General features: G+C 46.3%; 1 protein-coding gene across 2 annotated transcripts in view; it reads right to left on the bottom strand.

Moving 5' to 3' along the window:
• dgo (ankyrin repeat domain containing protein 6 diego) overlaps positions 1-18,452 on the bottom strand; it is a 174,717-nt gene that overhangs the window by 77,995 nt on the left and 78,270 nt on the right. For both annotated transcript variants that reach the window (XM_065450788.2, XM_065450789.2), the window contains exons 2-3: positions 12,192-12,523; positions 4,981-5,079 (exon numbers count right to left, since the gene is read on the bottom strand). In XM_065450788.2, the coding sequence (XP_065306860.1) occupies positions 4,981-5,079; positions 12,192-12,311 (219 nt within the window). In that variant the 5' untranslated portion in view covers positions 12,312-12,523. The remainder of the gene's footprint in view (positions 1-4,980; positions 5,080-12,191; positions 12,524-18,452) is intronic.

The raw sequence follows: 18,452 nt of genomic DNA, 5'->3' as shown, positions 1-18,452 counted from the left end.
TGTAAGCTTCCATGCTAAACCTGCAGGGACGCTACAGAGGAACTCTAAATCAGACTAGAAAAAGGTATTCATACAACAAATCACTTTCATTCATTTGGCGGAAAGAGGGTTGATTACTAGCGAACGAAATGAAGCGCAAAATTCTCTTCAAATTTTGCGCCGATACTTCAACACCGATACATCAGAAGAGTCACAGAATTGCTAGTAATTTCTCGTATTTCTTTGTCATTTCCGGTAAAATTTCCGAAACTTGATAGGTCGAGTCATCGGTTCGTTTGAAGCGCAATGTGGTTCTTCTTTACTGATTGACAGCTGACTAGACCCGAGCAGACGCTGTCGAAATTGGTGACGTCAAAGCCCAGCTGGCGCGGGAACTTCACAGTGGCGACGCCAGCGGTCTTTGGCGTTTGCGTCTTTTCTGAGTTATACCAAGCTGCCTCTATATAACGGCAAGAGCTGACCGTCTTGCCCCTTTATATAGGCGTAATTCGCTATATATATATATGTTTGTTTAGGTCTGGATGGACGGTTTTATGGCGTATGGCAAAACGCACACATGGACTATGACGAACTATGCACAGAACAGGGCGTCCACCAGTGGATGACCTGAAAGAATATAAAAGTTGCGCGTCACGCATTTACAGGTAGTTCCACTGGCACGTTCATCAAGCGGCGTGTCTAGAAAGAGGACGCGAGAAGCACGTATATAAACATAGATGGAAAAAAATATACAGAAGAAACAGAAGACGAAGAAAAAAAAAGATGCAAAGAAACGCGACCATGATACAGTTTATTATAACCATCGCAATTATCGCCGACCTAACCGGAGAAGTGCTACAGCACGTCGTGGGTCGGCGTGCCACGTGTATCAACTAGGAAATTGTCGTACAGCGAAACCACTGCACGCAGAGGACGGATTATTATTTCGTTTTCGTCTCGCTTAGATTAGCGACCTTAAGAAGTATCAGCAACGTGGCCTAGGTTGCGCGACGTTCATTATAGCATCATCCATCACGGAAGGCGGTCCAGGCGCGGTGCGTTGCCTCCACGATTTGGGAGCTCCGTGAGCGTGCATGCAAGCCATAGCCGCCTCTATACACACCACGCTTGGAAACCCCAGGCGCGCTCTCCAGGGCCCCAAGCAAGCTTTCGTTGGCCATCGATCTTCAGCGGCATCCTATCTCGCGCTTTCGCTTTCTCGTGAAGCAGCGGGAGCTGAAGTCAACGCTGCATTTGCAGAAAAGGAAGGACGCACCCGAAAGGGCAGTGACCAACAAGCGCCACTCAAGAGTGTCCGCTAACGGCCCTCAAAAATTGTGCGGGACGGTAGCATTGTTGTGCACCATACTATATAGTATATGCAGGTATACTATAAGATGTTATAGGTGCTTTGTTCATGTCCGTGTAGTTGTTGTTTTTTTCTTGAACTTCTTTCCGTACTTGCGATAGCCCATTATGTTGCTTGTACTGATTCGCGAAGCTTGCTCTTGCTTGAAGCCTCTTGTATGTTTTGCGTTCCCTGCGATATGTGCAATCGCGCAACAGTTCACTTGCGACAACTTAGTTATACTTTGTGTTTGCACCGATTCGGTCACATTTTACGAAACATCCTGTGTGCGTCACATATCTAAATAGGGGAAAACCAAAAGCAAGAAAAAGAACAAAAGTAACGAAAGTAGAAAAGAACGCGAACGTTTGCATCGAACTTGCGGGATAACATAAACAATGTGGCCTTTAAGGACAAAACCCACAACATTCTGGCGCAGTAGTGCTAAAGTGCGGAGAAACCGTTTTGTTCGTTTTTACTCGGCGCCTTACTAACGCGTCATTGCGGGTGCTAGCTCAACCGTGGTGTAAAGCCTATATACGACAAGGCAGTGCGAAAAAGTGCCCGAGTGTGTGGACCAACGTGGAGAGCGAAACGCCGTCCATATATACTGAAGGACCAGTACGTGTGCTCATGGCAGAAGTCGAACGCCGCAGTGCATCGGCATCTCTCCGCTTGGCTTCGCGTTTCGTATGCAGAGCACGTTCGCGTTCGGCTCGTCTTGGGGGCCTCCTCCCCAGCTGGCCGCGGAGCGCAGGCAGAAGGTTATGATCATTCGTCACACCCTGTACACCCCGCTAGTCTCCTCTCGCCGCTGGGATGCCCACGTCTATGCCTTCTCTCTCGTTCTCAACACACCGGACGCCTTGGAGCGAGTCCTTGAGTTTTTCATTCCGTCTTCCACCTTGATCTCGTCTTCCTTTCTCTACTTTTCGCTTCATACATGCTTCGTGCGTGCCAGCAGACGGTGAGGCGATTGCGCTTGCTGCGTGAAACGAGCGGTCCGTTTGTGTTTTCCTTTCTTCAATATTCCTCGGTCGTTATCGTGGGTAGCATAAATTATAACTGATAACGCGACGCCGCTGAAGCGGTGGACCTCGATCTGCCTGGTGCACGGGAGTATACGCACGTCGCAGTTCTCAGCACACGCGCGACCTACGGACGTTCCTCGTACGTTTCGCTTTTATATCGGGAGTTCTCGAGCCCGCGGAGCGTTTGTTTCACTTCTGAATGTTCGCACCCATAACCGTTGCGATAAGCCTTTAAGGCTTCGGTATTGGCGTCAATGATACCACCACGGCCACACTTCTTAATAAATTCTGGTCTTCTGAAAGACCTCTCCTGAATTTGTTTTCCTTCTCAGCCCCCATATATATATGAGGGCTATATAGATGCCGTGTCTGTGATAAGTGGATTGTGTAGGGGTGACGCTTGTAGCGGTGCGTTTTACGTTATGCAGCATAAAATTAACCTAAACTTTTACTGCCTTCTTCGACCTTTCGTCGATATTAGCAGATAGAAAAAGGACCCTTCGCCAAAGGTTAAATTCCGTAACAGTGGATCTTGCATTTCAGTGGCGGCGCCGACAAAAGTTAGGGGTTGATTGAATGGTGCGTCGCGGCAGGGTTACCATTATTACCTCCATATGACTTATTTATTTATTTTTGCTCTGAAGAACAACGAAATCTTGTAATCGAGAGATATTCTATCTCATCCGCGTCGTAGTAACCAATTTATGACGGAACGGAACCAAACAACCAACGGGGAAGAAACGTATGTAGGCTGCGTGCTACAGGGCGCTGTTGACGAGCTCAAATTTTCATAGTCATAATTTTTTTTAGTCGTGTCCCGAACAGCAGAGAGGCATGAACATTCGTGAATTTAATTCGCAGCGTACATAATTAAATATTTTCTTCGTTTGATGGCTCTGAGGGAAAAGATGGAAAATTTTTGTGGACAATGGGCCCTACAACGCAAAACTTTTCCAATATGTTTTTATTCCTATCTCCTGACGTCAAATTTGTGTAACCGCCAAGCAAGCATGGGGCGTTCACCCGCAGGGTTGTCTGAACAGACCAATTAAACGCCCTCCTCGTTCATAGGAGGTCACTTTTGTTTGCTTTAAAAACGAATAACATTGCCTACGCTGAGCGGCTTGTCTTATCTCATTGGCTGAGAGAGAGGGATTCTTGTTTGGGAGGCAAAAATTGGGGTAAAGTGCAGCGCAGTAACTGTCTCTCAGCAGAGGACACTTCAACCGCGCTGCACAGGGGAGGGGGGGGGGGATAAAAGTAGAGGGAGAGGAAGGCGAGGAGCACGTCCAAGTGGAGAGGGATTCGATGGGGCCGAGCCACTTCACTGAAAACCGATAAGCGGATCAAGAGGATGGCGCCGGCGTCTGCGATTGGTCCGCTTTCCCTTATTTAACTTGCGGTGGCTGGTCGAAAATCGCGGCGGCATGCAACGGAAGCTTAAGAATGACGCTAAAACGCATCCTCAGCAAAGAAGGGTTGGCAGAACGAGGTCGTAAACGTGCCGAAAGTGCTCGGAAACGTTACGCGGCCACGCAAAAAGCTTTATTACACGCAAGTAAACGCATTATCTCCGGCAGGTGCGAGTAGCCAGTGCCTGAGCGATCGGCGGCAGCCATCTTTTATTCCTTTCGGAACGGGGCAGACTGCGGCTATTCAGAAGAAAACTCAGTATTGCTCGGCATATTAATGCATGTTTAACGAGTATACGTCACTTTGACGCGGTGAGTTTTTGCGGTTTTGTGACGTCGCGTGAAAGCCAAGTGTGGTTGGTGCAGCCCGAAAGCTTTTGACCAATAAGCGAGTGCTAATGGCGAAACTGCGTCCAATCAAAAATAACTATTTTGATTTTGTTCGGTCAAATCATGCATAATCAGTGCGTACACTTCATATCAGATGGGGAGCTATCGCGGCTTTCGTGACGTCGTGTGACAGATAAGTGAAGTGGGGTTGGTCCAAAAAAGGTTTTGACCAATCGCGTAGGGCTGATTACAGAATTGGAATAGTTTTACGTTATAGGACCCCATCTTTGGGAACGATTAACGCGTAGCTTAAATATATACCACACGAGCAAGGTTAATACGACGAGCGTCCAACTGATCTGCCAACTATCTACAACAACAGGCTTTATGGTTATCGCTCACTTACTTTCTGTTCGTTTTCTTTTCTGGTTAACATGCCTACCTTAAATATCTCCTTGAGCGTATTCCAATCACTTCGCTTGTATAATTTAAGACAGAAAACTCTGAAGCAGTCAAGTCAGAATAAAGCAAAAGTGACCATTGACTTTCTCACTACTCAGGCCAGAGCCGTCACCGTACCATTGCTGTTGCTGTCGTAGTTGATTGATGCCACTGACGCTTGAACTAAGAGTAACTACGAGCGTTGATTTTCTTACGATGCCGAAATTCTTCAAATTGCTGGCGACGTTCTTTAATTAAATGCATTTAAGGAGAGGTTGGTGACTATGTGTGGCGCCGGCTTCTGCTCTTCTCTAACATGATAGTTATCGTCTGAAAGTTGTCAACAATCACCAAACTGGGCTAATAAACACATGAGCGAACACTCAAGCGCTAAGTCTCAGTACTACAACTCCGTAAGCAGTAGATTAATCTGACTTACAGCATCCAGGGCGTTGACCTTGGCTCCGGCTAGGATGAGAGCTCGGGCGGTGTCCACGTACCCGTTGGCAGCGGCCATGTGCAGAGCCGTGCGACCCTCCTGCGAGAGTGAGGAGGTGTGCACATTGGTTACTCGTCTCCGCACTCTGTGCGTGATGTTTGTAGAGCCAACACCAACTTCACATTACACCAGGTTTGTTCACAAACGGAAACGAAGTTCTCCCGTGTGGTCACACTCGAGAACTCATTTCACGGCACTTGAAAACAGTGCAAAAGTCACGAAGGAGTGAAAGACGACATATCTCTTCACTCCTTCGTATCTTGTGTGCTTTACTTTCAAGTGCGAGAAAAAAATAAAAGGAAGTCAAGGAGGTTAATTAGGTTGTACTTGATTTGCTACCCTACAAATGTGGTAGGGAAAGGGAGACGAAAAGAGCTATGTGCGCGCACACACAACAATGTGGACTGCTCAGTTAAAGGTGGTCGCAGAACACTGCCACCTTTAAAAAGGGCAGAATGCTATATTGGTTTTCAATGAAGGTGACAATATAGAGCCCAAGTTCCTAAGATATTTTTTTCTTCATTGGCTTGGTCGTCCTTCAGGCGTAAAGCAGTACTCTGATGTCAAGTATGTACATAACGAACCATAACGCCAATACCTTACCGAACCATACTTTCTTGCTACAGATCTTAATTTCTTTTGCGTGGATTTGGATCGATAGACCAAAGAAAATTACTTCCAATCCACGCAGCGTTCTCTGCCATTGCAACTTCACTTGACTGGCGTCGATTAAAGTAAGAGAGGGAGAGAGAGCATAAATTTCAGTGATTGCGTGAGTCAACGAACACCGCATCGACATCGTTGAGGGAGGAATGTCATTGAGAAAATGAAAATGCACAAGAGAAAAGAATGATAGTGCAAGCACATTACATAGAACATAAGGTTCGTGTTATCTCGATAGTGTATCGTACTGAAAAACAAAAATATTCTATTGAAGAGCAGGAGCTAGATCAACCTTCTTTAGAAATGATTCTTTGTCTGAATCGTCGGCGCTTGTATCACGGTGTCATGTGATGCCATGGCGTTTCTTTAGTACGCTGACTGTGTTACAACTAACCTAACCCAGCCTAACCTTTATAAATTAAACCAAACCCTAACCTTAACGCTAACCGAGCTAGAACAACAAATGAACTCTGTTTTATTTTTAAGAGAATTTGGCCAAGAGTGACTGGCATAGCCAGTTCTCAGTCGTGATCACGGTTCCATAAACGGCAGTCAAAAGTACAGAGAAGCCTAAAAATTTACAAATTGCGACGAAAGCCTGCTGCTGCGCCTCCATGGGTGAAAGCATCGGGGCGTGCGTGTACCATGGAAGCATTTCGCCTCCGATACGGTCACTTTTCGAAGCTTATCCGAATCCATTCCCGACTCCTGTAGTCCGTGGGCAATTTAAAATTCGCTCGAATATTTTTATTTATGCCACTTTTTTTTTTCTCCGCGCCTTCATTTTTTCTTCTCCCGTCGACCTAACCCCGGTCGTATGGGTGGCTCGGTAATCATCGGTTCTTATCTCCAAAGCAGCTGCAAAGAAAAATAAAACACAGGGCCACCTATAGCTCATCGCTAATTGCAAAAAGCTCTTTCCGGTCGCTAGAAATGGTCCTTTGTACTTTTGTCGTACATTTAACTTTGCTCTACGTCATAGATTTATCTCCATATTTGGCGCTATACAGGACCCAAAACGAAAAAGGAGGTCCATCCAGGAAAGCGTATATTGAGGCATGGCAGCCTCACGGAGAAACTGTTGGCCTACTAGATTGAACGGCGCGTCTTCTACCACATACCTACTGTAGGTTGCATCACGGGAGGTGCATTAACAGTCTTGCCCCATGTGGATGCGGAGTCTTCGTTCAGAGACAGTTCGTAACGCTTTGTAACGCTTGTGCAATCACCGCATTTAAAAGCAGAAATCCCAAGGCATTTCATAAGCTGGCCTGAAGAAAGCGGGCGACGTCTGCGAAGATTGCTTGATTGTCTCTCGTGCTACCGGTAAGTGTACATAAGCTACGCCATTTTTCACTCACAGTCTGCGCTGAAGAGAAAGCTATAGCCTATCTTGTGCGTTGTCAGCATCGTCGAAGATGAGCAACGTTGGAACGCACGAAGGCCCACAACTTAACCCAAGGGTCTGATACACGTGGCTTTTGGGATGCACCTGACCTGGAGGGCTTTTGATCGTCACCTCAAATTAAACATACGTGACTGTTCACTTCAAGGCCCGCCATTAACTTTGGTCTCTGGAATGTCTTTACCGCTCTATGCCGATCACGTTACAGCGCTGCCGGCATCGAGCTCTGTTTCATGTTTGGGTTACCATCGCCTGAACGGAGTTTAATACAACTGGCACCAGCAAGTGTTCAGTGCCCGCTGATCGCCTTACAGTGATATGGTGAATGTTCGGTGAAACCGCGTTTTGAAATCGTCAGATGTGCTCTGGCGGAACCATTGGTGGCCAAGCACGCCTATCTGGCTAACCCAGCCTGCCGCATCACCACCAAGGATGGGCAGCTGATCGACAGGATATTATTTAACTGATCTAGTTGACTCATAGTTAAGACGAGTTTTGAATGGCTGAAATGAAAAAAAGAAACACGTCCTTCCCTGTCTGTCTTAGTCCTTTTTTTTTTAGTTCAGCCGTTCAAGACTCGCCTCAGCTGATGGAGTTCCCGACAGCCAACTGCGAATGTCGGTTACAGCACGAACGGAGAGGATGGAATGATTATGGTGGTTATCGTCATTAGCATCGTCATCATAGGAAGAAGACAAGGCGCTTTAGGAAAACAGGCGTGCCCAACGTTTTTTATTCGTCTGCAAGTGCCCATGACTCCTCATGGTTACTTTATTATTATTATTATTATTATTATTATTATTATTATTATTATTATTATTATTATGTTTGATAAGTTTGAGGCTAGTTAAGGTGCCTTGAGTATAACATTGCTCCCCTCTTTTGCCGCATAACATCGTATATAGACTGGCTCGTAGAAATAAACTGCATGTCATTTTATTTTTCAGTGTCAGCATTTCGGTCAGGAAAATTAGCCTAATCGCAGCAGCACTGAAGCGTCGGTGAACGCGGCACTGTTGTGACGAACCACTACATTGCCGAAGCGTGGAGCAAAAGAACGAAAGAGCGTTCTGACGGAGCACGCATTGTGCGCACTTGAGCACGAACAACGAAACCTCTTTGACAGCGTGGAGCACCACCCCGCAGTGCAAAGCGCTCTCCCTGGTGTTGACGAAGGACGTGTAACGCATATGGCTCGCTTGCCTGCAAGGCGTGCACACCGGCACACGTGCCTGGCGCCTGTGTGCGGAGCTCGGACACGTATGGCGGCCACAAGGAACGCTCGCCCACCCTTTATTTATAACGGCGCGCCCAGGTCGAGAGGTGCTGGACGAAGGCAAATATTTGGACGCCGCGCACAATCGCAAAGCCCGCTTCTGCGCTCTCGGGGAACACGATGTAAGACGACGTTGATGAGCACGCCAAGTCCGCATGCACGAAAGGCCCCGTCTCGCGACGACCATTGTTGCAAGTGGGTCACGTGCTCTCTGCGGCTGGAGAGCGCATTATAAGCCGCGGGTGTCTGAGGTCGTTATAGGTCAAGCTGTATGCGCGGCTGCGCAGTCTGTGCAACGACGTGTAAAGGCGACAAAGCAGTGACATTGCGAGCGCGTGTACTTGGAGTGACATTGCATCTGAGTTTTAAGCCGATAATTAGCAAAAACTGTGATTTGAAGTTAAAACTGTGAAACCAAAATACTGCTTATTACATCGAAGCTGTTGGCCTCTTGTTGGCCTGCATTTTTCGTGGCGTGTTCACCCAAGAACAAACGGCAGCTGGAAGGCGTTGTATTTGAGTTTCCACGTAACACAATTATGTTTTCTCGTATACTCGAATTACAGCCCGATGCTATCACGTCTACAGGTTGCGTGTATCGTACTTTACTAATTTTCTGACGCATTTTATTTTGAGAAATTCAGTTATTTCAATGACGCACTTGCGCTAAGCGGCGGGCCTGTAAGAATGAAGGTGTATGCTGTGCTAACGGTACCACCACCTAGCGGCCGTGGTCACTCAAATAAACCTGGAATGGCAGCTGGAAAAAGGGCTTTGTCTGTCACTTTCTGCGCAGCAGATTTACGTTTTCTCGCGCACTGAAATAACAATTCCAAGCTATTATGTCTGCAGCTTGTGTGTAAGTTGTACTTCACGTATTTTCTGTCAACATTCATTATTAAACATTCATTTAATTCAATAATGCACTTGTGTTTGGCGGAGGGCCTGGAAGAATTAGGTTATATGTTGCAATTCCACACACGCACGTGCACGCGTGCCGTACATCGCTTGCAGTGATGATGCTTGCGTAAGGTCGTCTGACGTCGGCAACAACTTCACTGTGCATCCACTTTGCCCTTCGCATATACGACATGCTTCTCTCTGCGTTATGTCCTGCGCTGCTGCAATAGGGCTGACGTGCATCTGTACTTACTTAGCACACCCTTTTCCGAAACGCTTAGGCAACAATGAACGCGTCATACGTCACTCTCAAGAAGTGACCACGGCAGCCACGAAAACGCAGAAGGAATTTCGAATACAAGCCCTGTTTATCCAGTGCGTACACTGAATTATATACGATGGCCTTACGAGGTCTGTATTAGATGTGTCCGGAGCTGCCGGGGTCTCTCGGAATGAACGCATCCTAGATTACACCACTCTGAACAGAAATGGCGGCACAAATCAGCTGTAACACAAACGACTTATTCTTGTTGGTTCGAGAACTCAGAGGGCAACGTGAACGAGTGCCTGCTATGTTCTAGTGTCGACACATTTAACGCAACAATGGTTTGAGCGCCGTGTCGCAGAAAATCCGGTGTCGGTGCACGTCGGCGGAGTTGTCTGTTAGCGAAAATTTCCCCATTTATATTTAGGTATATGTATATACCACACCTTGCTATATGACATGCGGTATATGCGGGTTATATTGCCGCACTATCCTATCACTAAAGCCGCTCGTACCTTGTCTTACATTCTTGGCAAAGTTATTCCTCGAAATTTTGAGAATGACAGCCCACAAACAAGTGTCATGAAACGAAACACCGACAGCGCAGGCCTTTTATGTTAGATCTTCTCAGACTTACATACTAAATGCGCTAAACAATAACAGAAACCGGAAAATTGCGTAATTTTTTTGACGCGGCTGTGCACTACCACCGGGATCGGCCCGCGCAAAAGGCCGCGTTTCTACCATAAAGCTCGCCTTCGTGCGCAGGGTTCGCTACCAGCGTTTCCCGGTAAACATTACGATTACGTATACGCTGCAGTTACCGGGAAGCGTGAGAAGCAGTCAGGAGTCTTGGAATGCTATAGCGTTCAACTCTTGAAGGCCAAGCTTGAGCGTCCTACAAGTTCTCTTCTTTTCTTCCGTTCTATCTCCATCATTGAAAAAAAAAAGACATTTGCAATTTCCGTGGCAGACAACATAATACTGTACACCCTTTGCAACCACTCACTCGCATAGCCATAAGCAAGAGATAGCTCTGTCGCCCTACCAAAGAATTGTGCAGTACAAAGATGGCCGCCGGAAAGGGGAATGGATCTGTAACGCTAAAATGTTTCAATATGATCAACACTGACCAGAACATGTACACCTCAGACTCGAGCTAATGTTTCGGCAAGGAAACTCCTCTTCACTATGGTACTGACGAAGACAAGACAGGACACTAGATAACCGTGTATATAACCGTGTGTACAGGACACGTGTATAACCCATTGCATAAAGAATGGCTCCAGACTAGCGATTTCTGTGTTCGGATACTGTTTATCGCTACGTCTGTACTTTCCTGTGAACCGTTTCTCTCCTTCATGCTTCAGTATATGGTGCCCGAGCACAAGATGCCATATACGAGGCATGCTCTGGCCTTTGAAAACGCGCGCGAGCCTGCTGGCAACAGCACCCTGACGAGGCACTAGCGCTTGGACACGGGGCGTAAGGACAGGTGTCTTCATAAGATGGCGGTTTTGGTTGGACGATTCCCTCTACAAGGCCACATTAGTGTGAAAACGGAGTGTAGAAGCGTACCTGACTATAAACGCAGCCTCTACCACATTAAGGGGTTAACAGCGCACACAGACGGTGACAGAAAGAATTGTACAACAGGACACAGCACTAATTACATAGTCTGCAGACAGGTGTATCAGTATTTATTCATTTATTCATTCATTTCCTCAAAGGTCTCTGTTGAGACATTACATGAGGGAGTGGGGAGTTAGTGACAAAGAGATACTACAAATTACAAAGGGATATTTCCGATGAGTCGCTTGAATGCAAGTGGGTCGATGATAGTGGCAACTTCGGCGGGCAGGCCATTCCAGTCTCGTGTTGTGCGCAGAAAAAATGATTGCTGAAAAGTAACGGTATGGGCTTGTGGGTGATATACTGTATTAGAGTGACTGGTGCGGCCAATGCGATGCTATTCAACTTATGAGGGAAGGCATGTAGCTTTCGTGCTGTTGGGATCCTTATATAGGTATATAACTAGGGTTGTCTTGTTAGATAGGTAACCACTTTAGATAGCTAGAGTTTCAGGTGGAGAGGTTGGAAGCATCTGTTTCGATCCTGTCGTTCCATTTCTCTTCTGTATCTGCGAGAGCGCTATAAGTATTTATAATTACTCAAGAATGGTGATTAGCGTGCAAAAAATAACAAATAAACCGATTATGGAGGACGTGTTGTCATATCTAAGCGCGAGATTAAAAAAATAATAAGTTCAGACGCTTGCAGAGCGTAAATACGTTGAGTCTAGTTTCTACTAAAACAAAAACAAAATCCGCACGACACACAACGCCCTCCTTGAAATGCATGGATGAGAAGACTACGGTTCAAGAACATTCCCTAAAAAGAGCACAGGACTCCAGATTGATGTAAACCTGGCGCACAGTTCTTGCTTACGCTGTTCGTAAAGAGGACAGACTAAATCCTCATCCACGTCACCACGAGCACGCGTGATTCAGCGCTTTCTATTTTGTGTAAGAAGTGCTTCGCTGGACCGCACCAAGTCGAAGGCGATGAAACAAAGCTTCCACGTCACTCGGTAAATTCGGGTACCAGATGAATACAGTAGAATACATAAGTGGTACGCGTACCGCGTCTGCCTCAATCCTGGCTCCAATCCGGCACAGCTCGACCACGGTGTCCGTCTGTCCCGCCACGGCTGCCTGGTACAGCCTCTCCGCCAGGGTCGGGACATGGTCCGGACCCGCCATTTCCACCTCCTCCGGCAGCTCCACCACGTCAAAGCAAGGGCGCGAGAGTTTGGACCCCGTGCTTCACTGCTGCCCAGAAACGGTGGCACGCACTGCCAGCGGCACCGCGAGCCCCGCGCGCTGCCTGAGGTTCCGGACTCTGGAGCAGGAGGCCGACGAAGGAGGTCCGCCATCGCGGCAAGCCTCCCGCATGACCAGACTGGCTCCTGCGTCTGCAGAAAGGAATGACGACGCATGAGAGGCAAGTAAAATGCTCTTGTAGAGGCCGGTGCCTAAGAAAAAAGATACCTCTAAGTAGAGGGGGGCATAACAGTGTTTAGTTCTGAGGTTTTTATAAACCTTCGTGCTGTACGTTTTTGTACTCTTGCATTTCGTATTACTTATGTGTTTGATACGTTTATCACGTGAATTGTACTGATTGTAATCAACGCGAAAATGTAGTTTTACGAATACATGCAGTTCTTTGTACGCCTCGATATGAGTGGCGCAATGCAAAATTTGCTCGTTCTTTTATTACTGCCACCATATCAACTGTTTTGTAAAGGAGACTAGACTTCGTAGGGTCTGCCCTCTTTAAGCCTAAGCTTCCTGTTTCATTGAAAGAAAAGGAAATAAAATTCAGTTCAATGCAGTTAAAGATTTAATGACCTCAGAAACCACAGAAGACGTGGCAGTGAAGTGTATACTATGCAACAATGCGGATGTATAGATATAAACTACAGCAAAGGGCACTATATAAATGCAACCTTACCACGGGGACAGTCAGAATCGAAGCAAAAAAAAAGCAAGAATCGAAACGTTGCTAATGGTAACTTCTTGTTCCTTTCAACCGCTGGGCGAACATTTGCGGATCACCCCGCCAACAGAAATCACGATAATCTAGTCATGTCTAACGCCAGTTCTGAAATCCGGTGGTTCGCTGCCTCTTTCTGCAAATAGGCCGATCGCTTTTTTTCAACCGATATCTCCGTGGTTCCGTAGAATCATACAACCAACGCCTTTGTAAATATCGCCACGTAGTAAAGAGGCACACTAGAAAATAAAGATTCACGGCGAAACTTCTCTGATAGCAGTCTAAGTATGCGTAGCAGTCCGGTGTCATCATCAATGTTATGAAAAATTATTCAGCCAGTATAAACCCTTATGAACCCTCATCGGTCATTATCAACCTTATCGAACATCCAACCCTTATCAACTCTGATCGCTCCTTATCAAACTGGATGTCCAGCGAAACTGTTCCAAAACCACAATACAATTGCTGAGGAGGGTATCCAGTGCTTTATTCATGGTTCGGATGCTTGTTTTGAGCTTGTTTTTTATTTAAACGTGTGTTGGTCTGTGTGTTGTATGGGTGATTTCAATGAATTTGTGCACTGTTCGCTTCAATTGGCTGAGAACTTGTAGCGTCTGCCTTACGTAGGTATGAGCTATTGATTTTTGTGCTTGCTTACGGGGTATGAGTCATTGTTTAGGGGCGTATTAGCCATTCCATTCGTCTTACGTGACAGGTGGACAAATTTTTCGTTGGGTAGGCATAGAAATGCTTACTTCTTTAAAATGGTGTGTGTGTGGCTGCTGTGAACACGATCGCGAATTGAATCACGCCGTGGTGTGAGAAGATCATTAAGATGTTTACAGATGCCGTTATTGTGATAACTTGACTGTTCAATTTTTTTATGGAGCCAAGGTCGGCGAATGCCTCAGTGGGTGCAATGTTTGGCGGCTCAGGCGAAAGCAAATTGCAGCTAACAAGAAAACACAAGTTCTGTGTCTATACCACTTCACAGAAGTGACGGCTACGACGCAGCATTATTCGGGCAGTGACTTTGCAGCATTCGTATTTCTTCTAGATATTCTGCATGAATAGACCGTCAGGCCTTTCCTTTAATGGGTCCGACGACCGGCCGGTGCGATAACACGTCCGCTCGATAGGAACAGACTGTGGATAATACATACAGCTCCTCCCGCATGCAGCACAGCAGTTCATCACTGGCACAGACTACGACGCTGCGGTTCTCCAAGCGCCGTTCCATACCAGACATCGCAACGGGCTCAACGGACGCTCTCTTCCATCAGTCTGACAAACTTCGGAATGCCAGCATCTAGTCGCGGAGTGGCTTAAACGTTCCGCAGCCTCGCTTCGATGCTGGCTATTACAAACACAGCTATAAAATACCCCGTAACAGCACCTCTCCTCCTCTCTCTCCTCCCTTATGCAATGCCCCCTCTCCCCCTTGTGTCGTGCGCGCCACCTCGCCGAGGCAGGTGCGAGCACCGTCTGCAGCGACCGAGAGGGGCCTCACTTTTACTTACCGGGCGGAAGAGGGGCCCCAACTGCTCTTGAGCCGATCAACCCGCAGTGAAAAAACAAAAAAACGAAATGCAAGAAAAAAAATAAACAGGTCGAGCAAGAAAAATTTGAGGTGGTGGAAATGGAGGGATGCCATGCCTGCGCTGCGGCCACCGGATACACGCTACGCCCTCGGTCGACTGCGGCGGCTGCTTCTGCCGTTGCCCCCATAGAGCGGGCGACGCACCTGCTCCACTTGGTGCTTCCGAGCAGCGCTAAATGCCGGCCATGATATTCCACCACTTGGAGCAGGGGAGGTCGGTTGTTTTTTAGGCCTAACTCTGGCGCTGCTAGCTCTGGCTGTTTTTTGTTGTAGCTGTGCGACGCTGTTGCGGGCAGCGAATAATAGGCGTCCCTTCTCACAACAGGGACTCGCGTGCTTCCTTTGTCTTTCGTCAAGAAAGCGCGCAGGCTACGCTCACTGAGTCTCGCTTCTGCCTTGCCCGAGCACGGCACGCCGGGTACGTTCATTTTAGAACGTCGTCGACCATCGTGAGAGGCCCGGGCTGGGATGTCTGATCATCTAACTCTAAATCAAGTTTTTTGTACATCTTCGACCGTTGTTGATAGTCAATGCGCAGTGGGTAGCTTGAAATATGTTTCAATAATGCCAAATGTGTTGCGCAAGAACGCTGCGACACGACTCTTGGTTAAACGATAAATGTAATTCCAGAAAATTTAGTTTGGCTCTCAATATCACCACGCGCTTTATTTAAAAGTAGATTGGGGAGAAAGGCCTCTTCAAACGGCCTATAATTACTCTTGTCCTTCTTGAAGGTTCCTGGTCCTTGGCCCTAGCTTGGTCGGAGTTTTTCCAAATAATCAAGCATTCGTTTCGACGCGACAAAGATGCGATGTGCACCAAGATAGTCGAACATAAACATTTACGAAGACCAATATTGGCTTGTGATCGGAATCAGCAGAGACTATTATTAATGAGCCTTGTTCCAGCGCACTTGACGACAAAAATCAGTGAGCACAATCGAACGGCAATCCTGCTGAACACTGGATCATGTTTGCAGGGTCCTCTGATAATCGGTGTGTTTTCATGAACGAAAAAAAAAAAGGAGGAGGGGAGGAGCGGGGATGCAGCGATTATCGAGTATGAGGGAAAGCAACACGGTTATTAAGTAATCCCAATAACAGTCTTGAGTTCTTTTCCGACCAGAGGCTGAGCGATAATAGCTCCAGTAACTCCTAATGTCTTCCGCTGCATGAATTTCGCCGTCTGGGAAAATAGCGTCTTACTTAACTGCTTTGTATTTGGTACTCCGCTTTACGCACTAGAACAACAAATTCAGGCACGAAACTATATAGCACAGTCAAACAAATTGTCGTCGTCTTGCCTTAAAGATTGATGTACGCCTTAGTTAAAGCTGAAAAATATCACCCGGTCATTAGGTGTTTTTATAATAGCGTATCATTACTTTAACACTCTAGTTGAAGATGCCTTTAAGAGTAGTAGTCTCAACAATGGTACTCATCACGGATATGGCTTTTTCATACTGGCATTTACTAGAACTGCTACAGTGTAACATCGCTTGGCGTGTAAGTCAGCTTGCATAATTGTGCAAGCTTGTTTGTCAGTGCGTGCGTGTGCGAGTGAAGAGTACGTCATAGGAAAAAGAAAACATAGAGTGAGGGAGAAATGCTTGAGAAATGTCTCTTGAGAAGCGGACTTGATTAATTTCGTGGTAGCCCTAAGTGACGAAATCCCATAGTTATTGGCTGACGTGCTGAGCACGAGGTCGCGGGATCGAATCCCGGCCACGGCGGCCGCATTTCGATGGGGGCGAAATGCGAAAACACCCGTGTACTTAGATTTAGGTGCACGTTAAAGAACCCCAGGTGGTCAAAATTTCCGGAGTCCCCCACTACGGCGTGCCTCATAATCAGAAAGTGGTTTTGGCGCGTAAAACCCCATATATTATTATTGGCTGACGAATTATATACGCATTCACGAAAAAAGGTTTATTTCTTCTTCTTTCTTTCTTTCTTTCTTTCTTTCTTTCTTTCTTTCTTTCTTTCTTTCTTTCTTTCTTTCTTTCTTTCTTTCTTTCTTTTTGGTTACGCGCTACACAACGCACCTTATGGCTTGCTCACGTATAGCACAAAAGCTGTGCAAGAATATACCAAAGTCTTGAACCAAGATACTTTCTTTATGTCACCTGACGTAGTAGCGAGCACCTCGCAAATTGAAAATAAACGAAAAGCCCAGTGGACTTCACTACTAGGTATTTAGGCCCAATAAAAGAATGTGTTGTCGATAACAGCTTTCTCTGTCCGCGCTCTCCTGGCGCGATTACGTTGTTACAAAACCGCGCCCGCGAGCCTTCAAGATAAGGGCTAGCTCACGAACGACCACTCAAAGCAATGCCTTCCGGGCGAAACCGCGAATTTTCTGTCGAAAGTGCATGCGTCTTCGTGGCAGAGCTCGTGTCTGTAAAAGCGCCAAGGGCTTTAAAAAACATTGCCTGTCGATCGGTTACGGCCGAAGAAGCGCTTCGCCAACGAGCTTTCGCAACTCACGTGTTTTCGCTGCTCGCGTAATGCGTGAGCCGTAATTTTTCGTCAATGTACACGCGAAAGCACTTTCCCTGGCCAAAGCCTATAGCTGCTCTAAATTAATGTCCAGACAAGTACACCGACAGGATTGGGAGGCGGAGCTTTCACGACGCTCGTAAGTCTTACGCCTCCTTCTTTATTTTGCCTTACTTCATTGAGTTGCGAAATGGCGGTTTCACTATTTGCTTTCTTTTTTTTTCCGATCATTGCACCGAACTCCACGAGCGCGGAGAGTATTTAATATAACCTGCTGGAGGGACCAGAATCAAGCGGTGATTAGTGCTTGTTTCATCCTCGGCATGGGCACATAATCTCCTGAACACGCGTGGGGGAGGGAGTTGAAAGGGAAAGGGAGAAGAGAGTAGATGAAGTAACCGCGTGCGCAATCCAACAGTATGCAATGGTAGCACGCAGCGCTATGAAAGCTTTATGTAGGCCGTAGACCTCAGGAATTTCAGCAGCGTACATATAGCCTTACGCACGGGGTTGGCTATCCAACTTTTTCATAATCAGATCGGTCCTTAGACAACGGTGTCATCAAGCTATGCATTGGCGCTCAACCTGGATACGAAAATAATAAACAAGATAGATAGATAGATAGATAGATAGATAGATAGATAGATAGATAGATAGATAGATAGATAGAGAGATAGATAGATAGATAGATAGATAGATAGATAGATAGATAGATAGATAGATAGATAGATAGATAGATAGATAGATAGATAGATAGATAGATAGATAGATAGATAGATAGATAGATAGATAGATAGATAGATAGATAGATAGATAGATAGATAGATAGATAGATAGATAGATAGATAGATAGATAGATAGATAGATAGATAGATAGATAGATAGATAGATAGATAGATAGATAGATAGATAGATAGATAGATAGATAGATAGATAGATAGATAGATAGATAGATAGATAGATAGATAGATAGATAGATAGATAGATAGATAGATAGATAGATAGATAGATAGATAGATAGATAGATAGATAGATAGATAGATAGATAGATAGATAGATAGATAGATTTAAATGAATGGTCTAAAGGGATCTTTAACGCCTCTGGGACACGGACGTTTTTTTTACTATACGTCCCCACAGAAATGAGGCCGCCGTAGCCGGGATTTGATCCCGCGAGTTGACGCTTCTTGGCGCTTTGCAGCGCAACACCATAGCCTCTAAGCCACCGCGGCGGGTATAGATAGATAGCT

This window comes from Dermacentor albipictus, chromosome 5, assembly GCF_038994185.2.
Source record: "Dermacentor albipictus isolate Rhodes 1998 colony chromosome 5, USDA_Dalb.pri_finalv2, whole genome shotgun sequence".
Lineage (NCBI taxonomy): Eukaryota > Metazoa > Arthropoda > Arachnida > Ixodida > Ixodidae > Dermacentor > Dermacentor albipictus.
The sequence above is the reverse complement of the archived record's forward strand: the minus strand, read 5'-3'. Positions and strand labels throughout refer to the sequence as shown.